This window comes from Panthera uncia, chromosome B1 (assembly GCF_023721935.1).
Source record: "Panthera uncia isolate 11264 chromosome B1, Puncia_PCG_1.0, whole genome shotgun sequence".
Classification (NCBI taxonomy): domain Eukaryota; kingdom Metazoa; phylum Chordata; class Mammalia; order Carnivora; family Felidae; genus Panthera; species Panthera uncia.
In genome coordinates, this window is record NC_064811.1 from 4,907,517 (window position 1) to 4,917,158 (window position 9,642).

General features: G+C 49.0%; 1 protein-coding gene across 1 annotated transcript in view; it reads left to right on the forward strand.

Annotated features, from left to right (window-relative positions):
* CRMP1 (collapsin response mediator protein 1) overlaps positions 1-9,642 on the forward strand; it is a 76,851-nt gene that overhangs the window by 15,983 nt on the left and 51,226 nt on the right. The window contains exon 2 of the mRNA XM_049630285.1: positions 8,229-8,317. Coding sequence (XP_049486242.1) covers positions 8,229-8,317 — 89 coding nt within the window. The remainder of the gene's footprint in view (positions 1-8,228; positions 8,318-9,642) is intronic.

Genomic DNA, 9,642 nt, shown 5'->3' on the forward strand with positions numbered 1-9,642 from the left:
GAGAGAGAGAGAGAGAGAGAGAGAGAGAGAGAGAGAGAGACTCTTGAGCAGGATCCACAGTCAGTGCAGGGCCCAATGTGGGGCTCAATCCCACGACCCTGGGATCATGACCTAAGCCGAAATTAAGAGTGGGATGCTCGGGGCGCCTGGGTGGCTCAGTTGGTTAAGTATCCCAACTTTTGATTTCCGCTCAGGTCATGATCTCACAGTTTGTGTGAGTTTCCAGCTCTGTGCTGACAGCATCCAGCTCTCTGGGATTCTCTCTCTCTCTCTCTCCCTGTCTCTTTCTGCCCCTCCCCCACTTGCACTGTCTCTCTGTGTGTCTCTCAAAATAAATAAACTGGAAAAAAAAAAAGAATGGGATGCTCAACTGACTGAACCACCCAGGCACCCGTCAGCACAGAATCTTGATGGTGTATCAATTTGCTTTGACACAATAATGCCACGTAAACAAACAACCTTGTAATTCTGTGACTTACAACTTGAAATATTTCTTGCTCTTAGGTCTGTGGGTGGTAGAGACGTATTAGCAGAGCTTGGCCAGATTTGTCATCAAGCTTCTGTTTGGGTCAACTTTTCTCCTCATACCATCTCCTTCTGGGACTCCGAATGAAGGAGGTTCCATCCTTGGCCATGCGGTTTTCGTGACAGAGGATGGACTGTCAAGAGATTGAGCTGAATCCCATCTGCCTCTTGAAGCTTGTGCTCAGACTGGTGCACTCACATCTACTCTCATTCTATTGGTCGAAGCAGACCAACTTCCCTCCCCCCAACTTCTTGGGAGAATTAAAGTCTTGTACTATGAGTTAAAAGTACTTGGAACCAGTTGCATACATTGTGAAGCATAAGGCACAACTGTTTGTGTTCTCTGGAAATGTAAAGATTACAAAATGCCAGTGAGCTGAGAAAGGAGAGCAGTGAAGAACTACAAGGCTGGAGGAGGGAGAGGGATCTTCAACATCCTGGGGTTGGGAGAAACCTTGCTATCCGAGTGACCAATGATGTGTCAGGACCACGGACAGCACACAGCTTGCCCTTTCCATTCCTTGTTCATCCCATGGAACCTGGAACTTTGGGAACGTTGTGTCTGTGTATATACTACTCATTTTGCTGGAATGCTCCCCTTCTCCGCCCTTTTTGGCTTCATGAACTTCTCACATTTCAGAACCCAGCTTAAATGTCCCCTCCTTGATGACATAGTCGCTGTCTTTCCCTGTCTCTGTAATAACAGCTTTGGTTTTCTGCTGTTTTCCAGTTCATAAACGAGTGATTGGGGGGTTGATTAGATGAGAACTGCACCTCTCTTTTCCTCCAAGGCTCCCTTAATGGATCTTCCAGTCCTATGACTTTGCGGTGGAGATGACAGATTTTATTCCCACCAAGCAGGAGAGAGAACCGAATGCAGGGAGGCTTAATGCTTCATTCATTCAGGGGTGGACAATGATGCAAACGTTTCGCTGTGACCCAGACCTCGCATTCTAGCTGAGGCTGCCTGCTGTTTACTTTGCTGTTGTATGGGTAAGAATGTCTGAAGCTTTAAGAGCTAATTTTTGTAAGCAGCACTCAACATAGTACTTAGTGTTTGTGAAGAGAATGAAGGCGTCCTGCCAACACCGGCTCCCTCCCAGTTGAGGCTGGATGCAAGATAATAGTGGGTTTGAAGACAAGCCCTCCCCTTCTCTGAGCTTCTCCTCTGACTCACAGGACCTTTGGCAGAGATGTGATTCCTGCCCAGAACCAAGGTTTAGATGGCCCTTCGTGAGAGCTCTTTCAGCATCATCTGCATTGTATAGGCTTTGCACTAAGCCAGCTTCTATTCCCAGGCAGTAGGCTTAAGCTTTCAGGGAATTTTAAAAGCAGAAAAAGGGATTTCTGATGTATCAGTCTTCTCTTTTCTCCTGTGCTGTATTTCTTCCCTCACCCCTTCTTCCTCCATTCCTTTCTTCCCTCTCTCGTCCATTCCCCCCCTCTTTATCTTACTCCTTTCCTCCCCTTTTCACTTCCTCCTTCTCTCTTTTCAAACATTCTGTTCTTCTTTCTACCTTTCTCCTTGCCTCCTGTGTGTCTCCCTCTCTCCTCCTGCTCAGCAACCTCTGGCTGGTCCCTGGGATCCAGAGATGAATCGCCCCAGGCAAGGCTGGCCAGGAAGGGAGGTCCAGCCCTGCGGGAGATGGACACATGAGCCATGACCATGACAGATGCTCAGTCTTGTAGCAGAGGGGTGTGCAAGGGGCAGTGGGACACGGGAGCACCCCATAGTCTCTGCTGGGGGGAGTCTGTTACTATTAGAAAGATTTGCTCTCCCCCCTGAATTACTACCATATAGAGAGTTTGGTATTTTGCTTTTTCAGCTAAGATTTTATTGCCTAGCACTTTTGTCTGTCGTTAAAAATTCCTGGGAAATATTTTAGCAGATGAAGGATACCCCATTAGTGGTGTGGTTATACGAGTGCAATTAATTCTGGATCACACTTTTGTGTACAATCCTTTGACCTGTTTGGGGATATTTTCCTGAGGACAGATTCCCAGCACTGAATTTTTATATCAAAGGTCATCAGCAATTTTAAGGCCCATGATACAGTTTGCAAAATTGTCTAGTGCTTATCTTACTGAGAAACCCCTGCTTTGAGGAAACTCTAATCAGTTTCCCTTTTTCTACTTCTGCCCAGTATTTGTGTGATGTCTCAGCTCAGGAGCTTTTGTATGTTTGAGTTCTTCTTTGAAGAAAACCCTTTCATTATCATGGGGACCCGCCCAGACTCCATTCCTCATGGCGTTAGGGTCCCCTTGAGCTGGCATCTGAACCCCTCTCCAGGTCCCCACCCTGAGGTCCTACTTCAGCCAGATAAAACCACATATGGATCCCCCAGCACACCCTGTCCCTCTGTGCCTGTCCCCATGTCATACCTCTTTCTGTAGTCTCTTTTGTCCTTTGCCGCATGGCTAATTCCCATTCATGCTTCCAGCTTAAGTAAGCATTTTTCCCCTGGAAGAGCTGGAACTGGGGCACCTCTGTGCTCCTGGCAATCTCTGCTCTTCTCTCTGTCCCAGTCCTTCCCAGTCTCCCCCACTGGCCTGAAAACTCCTTAAGGGCAAGTGCTATTTCTTTTAGCTGCACATACTCCTTCCTTAGTTATTTATTGAGTGTGGTTCCTGCTATAGAAAATGGCAAAGAATAAACAATGTGTGACTCTACTGAGTAGTTACACATGCCAGACCTGTGCTAAGTGCTTTGTGTATATACCCCATGGACTTTTCCCAACAGCCTTATGAGGCAGGGACAGTTGTCCCCATTTGCAGATGAGGAAACTGAGGCTAGGAGAGGTTAAGTCACATGGATAGTAAGCAGACAGAGATTGGACCTTGCATCTGACTCTGGACAGTCTGCTCTGATGTAACGCTGATCCAAGGACACGAGCCATACTGAGCATAATTCCCTTTAGGTCACAGCTGTCATCATGGAATGAATGGCAGTCTCTGGCATACTCTAGCTGTTGGACTTTTGTTGAATTTTTAGTCAGATATTTCATTTCCTTCAAAGAATTGAAAGAGTGATTGTAACACAGAACGATTGTCCTTGTTCACATGTGTGTCTGTGAGAGGCAGGGAATTATTAATTTTCTTTTAAATGTGTGACTGTTATTTTGTTAAATTCTTAACAATTATGTACCATCAGCTTCACTCCTCTTGGTGTGAGATTTTACACTCAGCTTTCCTGCGTGAAAAAAGGGAGCCCTAGAATGCTAGGTCCTTGGGTCACAGACATCTGGTATTTTCTAAATTATATCTGATTATGGGTGTCATGGATTCTGGAGTGTGAAAATGCTTCTCTTTTTTTAACGTGCTTTTTTAATGTTTATTTTTGAGAGACAGAGAGCTCATGGGGGAGGGGCAGAAAGATGAGACAGAGGATCTGAAGCAGGCTCTGAGCTGTCAGCGCAGAGCCCGATGTGGGGCTCAAAGTCACGAACCGCGAGATCATGACCTGAGCCGAAGTCAGACGCTTAACCGACTGAGCCACCCAGGCGCCCCTCGAGTGTGAAAATATTTTAAGATGTGACAGAAGAAATATTTAAGATGTGTTTGGTGCAGTGGATGCCAGGCCGGAAGTTAGGGAACCTTGGGTCTAACCCGTACCCCCGTTAGTTGTGTGAACACGGGAGGTCACCCGGTCTCTAAGCCCCATTTCCATCTGAGGTCAGATCAGACCCAACACTCCACAAGAACCACTCGGCGCAAACAGGCTTGGAGAGCAGAACTGTCGTAAAGCACAATTCCCAAGGTGTCATCTGGGGAAAGTTCCCTTGTCAGAACTTTCCACACAACAAAAGGATCTGTGTTTGGAAAAGATGTTAAGTGCAGTCCGCCGCTCGCGTATTCACGTTACACGTCAGCAGAGTAAAGGATCTGGGTTCTTGTCATATGGACCATCTTTTGTTTCTGCTTAACCCAGAATTTTCTAAACTCACTACCCCCAGGACTCACCTTGGGGAATAGCCTCTACTTAAACCCCTCTGAGCTAGAGTGCCAAAGGACATGATTCTGAACATGCCAGTTAAGAGGCAAAGGCACTGCTAATTTCAAGGAAGAAAAGCAGGGAGTCACATTGGCTCTTGCCTTATCATACACGGACTTACTGTTTTAGAACTACACTTGCACCCGACTACGTCGGAGCTCGGACCGGTGTAGTAGCTGCACACAGAATCGGCTGGTAGTTGGGGAGGAGGTGGACTTGAACACAAGCTGCACCACCTGATTCTAGAAAGAGCAGGGTGGGGCTGATCTTCTGGTGTGCAGTGTATTAAACACTACCTTTCAGGCTGAGCCTGAAAAGCCCTCTATTAAATGTGGCAGAGCAGACGGCTGCCTGCGGGAGGCCGTGTTCTGGAAGCCACGCACCAGCTGCTGCTGCTGCTGCTGCTGCTGCCTCACATTCCCCTGCTTTCCAGTGCCCAGGAAACCTGGACACAAGCTTGTCTCTGCTTCTGGGTGTGCGGAGCCCATGCCTCCCCTTTCCCCTGGTACCGGAGTATCCTCCCCGGAAATGTGCACATCGTGGCTGGCTTCCGTCTTAGGGCTAAGAGGCAGGTTGTAGGGCCTGGGAGCGGTTGAGCTTGAAGACAGAGACTCTCCTGCTGGGGGGGTAAGATGTGCTGGTTCCTACTTGTCTCCCTTGCCTCATGGCTCGTAGTGCTTTGTCTCCTAGCTGTGATACCTTTTCTCTCCATCTTAATCCATTTGTCCTTCAAGAATCAGTCAGGGATCCGTCTGTGTGTCCATTCATCCATCTGGCCATCCATCCATCCATCCGGCCAGGTTGTGTCCAATACTGGAGATGCAACACTGAAGAAAACAGATGAAATCTCTCCCCCGGTGAAGCTACCAGTCTTGTAAGGACATTTGCAGGGCACAGCTATAGGTGGCCCGTCCACCTACATCAGCATATATGCAGGTGTCCCCTGTGAGTTGTGTCTGCCACAGCCAGTGGGCGACCACCACAGCGCTGATGTCAGCGGCCAAGTCACATTTTAGACAAACGTGTGGATACATAGCGTGTAGGGGCTGTGAAACAAAGTCGGGGGGGAGGGGGTGGGTTTTGCTGGCAGGGCACAGGTGTATGATGTTCCAAACAGGGCAGGCGGCAGGAGGGCTCTCAGGTAAGCGACACCGAACAGACCCCTGAAGCAAGTGGAACAGTGAACTTGGCCTGGGTGGTGGGATTCCAGATTACGCAGGGTCTCACTGACCTTGGCTTTCACTCTGAAGGAAGTTCGGTGCCGATGCCAGATGCAGGCGGAGGGTTCTGAGCAGCAGGCTGTGGGCTCCGTTTCTGCACAGCAAGCCTTCCCTGAGTCTTTAGTTTGAGTTAACCCTTCTTCTCTGGGGTTGTACAGCGTCCTCTGCCTTCTCCTGGTTCATGCCACGTGCATTCTGTACGGTTCCTCAGAGGGTCCGGGTGGGATCAAGCCCCAGTTAACCCCAGTGTTACCCAGATCAGCAAACACCCTGCATTGCTAACCCTACTTCTTCGTGACAGTTCTTGCAGTCACCTCCCGTATACGCGATCTGCCTCAATCCTTGTCTCAGGCTCTGCATTCAGGGAAGCCCATGGAGGACGCTGCCCCAGAAGTGACTACCCTGAGTTGTTAATGTCCTTTTACTCTCTGTCTCTCTACCCCAGGGCTGGGGCTTACGGACAGAGAGGCTGTGATTTATTTATTCATTGCCGCATCCCCAGCTAGGAGATAGTACAAGTAGAAAGCAGCACACGGCAAAAAGAATTCTCTGCCTCCAAGAAATGCAAATGAACAATTATTGAGAACCAAGGGTGCTTGGTGATTTTATGCAAGGCAAATAGGGGCAATACTTTTGGGAAGCTATCTGGTCCTGTTTATCAAGGGCCATAAACGAGGTTTATCCTGTGTGACCCAGTTGTTACGCCTCTGAGGACCGAGCCTAACGCGTCAAGCCGAGGGAGACACTTTGTGTGGAGAGACGCTCACTGGCGCTCATTGCAGCAACGTCACCCGTGCGAAAACTCAAAAATAACTCCAATGCCCAACAGTAGGGAGATAGTGAAACAATTTATGGTGTATCCACAAGGTGAAATGCTTTGTAGACACTCACTTATGGCTGTGAAGAACATGTGATAACTTGGGGATACCCTTATGGCAAAATGCAGAAAAGGACACAGTTGTGGTTTTTGACTTCTAGAATTTGCTGTGTGTGTGTGTGTGTGTGTGTGTGTGTGTTGTTGTTGTTTTTTACTGTCTCTGGGCCTTGGCTTCCAGTTCTCTCTGCCCAGACGAATGAATGTTTGCCCTACCTGGATGAACTTTGTTTGTTTGGAACAACTTATCTCGACTTATTTTCTAGGGGTGAGCTGGTCTTGCCTAGCCCCCCGTAAGGGGGACAGCTCCTTAACTTTGCTCCCATGGTGGGCACCCTCCCCTTTTCCTCTTGTAACCAGCCCCCACCACCCAAGGCTTGTGAAGCCTCTGCCTCTCCCTCCGCCATCTCCACTAGGACACATTCCCCCCCTGTCCCTGGTTCCTCCTGGCTCTTCAGGGCTTGGCCCTGGGCTGGGAGCCGAGGCAAAGTGCAGCATCTGATGGGACACAGATGAGTGGATGGATGCATGCATTACGATCGCCACCATCACGGAAAACGGTAGAGAGAAACATCAGAACGTTGACTGGAGGTCATTCCGGGGCAGTTGTGTTTTTTTTTAATAGTCTTTCTGCTAGTTTTTACGATGTCTCTGAATTGAGTTGTATTATATTCAATAATGATGCCTTAAGAAACTCCTGTTCTACAAATGACCCAGTTTTCTGCAACAAATGAATGGCATCAGAGAGGGAGGAGGGCAGGACAGATCCCTGCAGACTTCACAGAGCCAGATGCAGGGTGGGGGCTGTGGACGGGACCACTCAAGCCGCCCACGGTCAAAGGACATTTCTGAGACAGCCAAGCAAAATTGAGCATGGTCCATTAACTGATACAAAGGAATTCATGTCAGTTGGGTCCGCTGAGATGACGGTTTGTGGTTATGTTTATTTCAAAACTTCTTGGGGCGCCCGGGTGGCTCGGTTGGTTAAGTGTCCAAGCCTTGGTTTCAGCTCAGGTCATGATATCGCAGTGTCATGAGTTCCTGTCCCATGTCGGGTTCTGTGCTGGCAGCGCTGAGCCTGCTTGGGATTCTCTCTCTCTCTCCCTCTCTCCCTCTCTCCCTCTCTCTCTCTCCCTCTCTCCCTCTCTCCCTCTCTCTCCCTCTCTCTCCCTCTCTCTCTCTCTCTCCCTCTCTCTCTCTCTCCCTCTCTCCCTCTCCCTCTCTCCCTCTCCCTCTCTCCCTCTCTCTTTGTCCCTCCCCCACTCATGCTGTCTCTGTCTCTCTCAAAATAAATAAATAAACTTAAAAAAAAATTTTTTTTAACTCCTTCATGGTCAGAGATACACACTGAAGTATTTACAGGTGACGTGATACAGTGTTTGGGATTTTATCGGAAAATACCACAGCAAAAACAAAACAGAAGTGTCGGTGGGGGCACAGAATAGGTGGAACGTGAATGGCTAAGTGTGGAAGGTTTTGAGTCCGGGTGATGGACGTGAGGGGGCTTTTTTATGGCGTTTCTTTACTTTTGAAAATATTTGGATAATTTTATATTAAAAGTTCAAAAAACGTCTTGGCTTTTCCCTAGTAACACTGAACACTTTGCTTGGCTTTTCAGAGCGACCGACTCCTCATCAAAGGTGGACGAATCATCAATGATGACCAGTCCTTCTATGCTGACGTCTACCTGGAAGATGGACTGATAAAGTGGGTTGACCAAAAACCTTTTTTTAAAAAAAGAAAAAGATTTTATTTTTTAAGTAATCTCTACACCCAGTGTGGGTCTCGAGCTTACAACCTTGAAATCAAGAGTCACACGCCCCACTGAATGAGCCAGGCAGGTGCCCCCAAAACACGCCTTTGAAGAAGCCAGTCTCCCCGGGCTGCCTGGCCCTTAGGGGATACAGACAGCTGGTATTCTGTCCCCAAATGACTGTGCTATGTCCTGTGAATGTCAGGGAGGGAGAGATTCGAGGAGGGAGGAGCTCCAAACTAGTGGTGGGGAGGGGACTAGCAGTTATTGAGTGCCCCTGCTGTGTGAGCCTTCTGTAGGCCCCCAGATGCACAGGGAGCTGTGATGTGCACCTGCTGGCCTCCTGTCCTATTGCAGGAAGTGGTGGGCTAGTCAGGCAAAACAGCTGCCCCACACTGCAGTGTCCGTTAGGGACAAGGCACAGGTGTCAACCTGGTACATAAGACTGAACTCACAGCTCTTTCTTCCACCTGCCCAGAATTTCTGGATTGGGTTGAAGGGGGCAGGGGAGAAGGGAAGAATGTTAGGACAGGGCCGTGGTACTTAAATAAAAGACATCCATCGGGACTGAAGTCTCTTCCACTTTCTCCCTATCGGCGTCCTCTCCAGCTGTGACATCCCAGTGTGCTCTTTCGCTCGGTCGCTGTAATGGAGAACCTGCGGCTGGGCGGCTTCAACAATAGGAATTCACTTGTCACAGATCTGGAGGCTGCCAGTCCTGGGTCAAGGTGCCGTCAGGGATGGTTCCTTCTGAGATCTCGCTCCTTGGCTTGCGGATGGCCGTCTTCTGGCTGTCCTCCCGTGGTCGTCCCTCTCTGTGCATGCACTCCTGGGGTCTCTTCTCTTCCTCTTCTTACAAGGGCATCAGTCCTATTGGGGGGTCAGGGCCCCTCCCTAATGCCTCATTCTAATTTACTCACCTCTTTAAAGGCCCCCTCTCCAAATACAGTCACATTCTCAGATGCTGGGGGGTCAGGGCTTCAACATACAAGTTTGGGGGAGCACAGTCCACAGATAGTGGTTTGGATGTGGCCTCCACATTTCACCGGCTCATAATGGAGAGGTTCAGCTCTTTTTTTTTGCATGACAAACGCCCTGGATTCGCTCAGCATCTTCCCCTGGAGTCTGGGAGAGTAGGAGCTGGAAACTCTCAGTATCCAGCTCTGGCTGCTGGCACAGCAAAGAAGGGCAGAGGGGAACATGTGTGAGATGAAGGTCAGGACTGTCTGGTGCCCAAGTAGGCTTTGATGAAGAGGAGGAGGAGGAGGAGGAGGAGGAG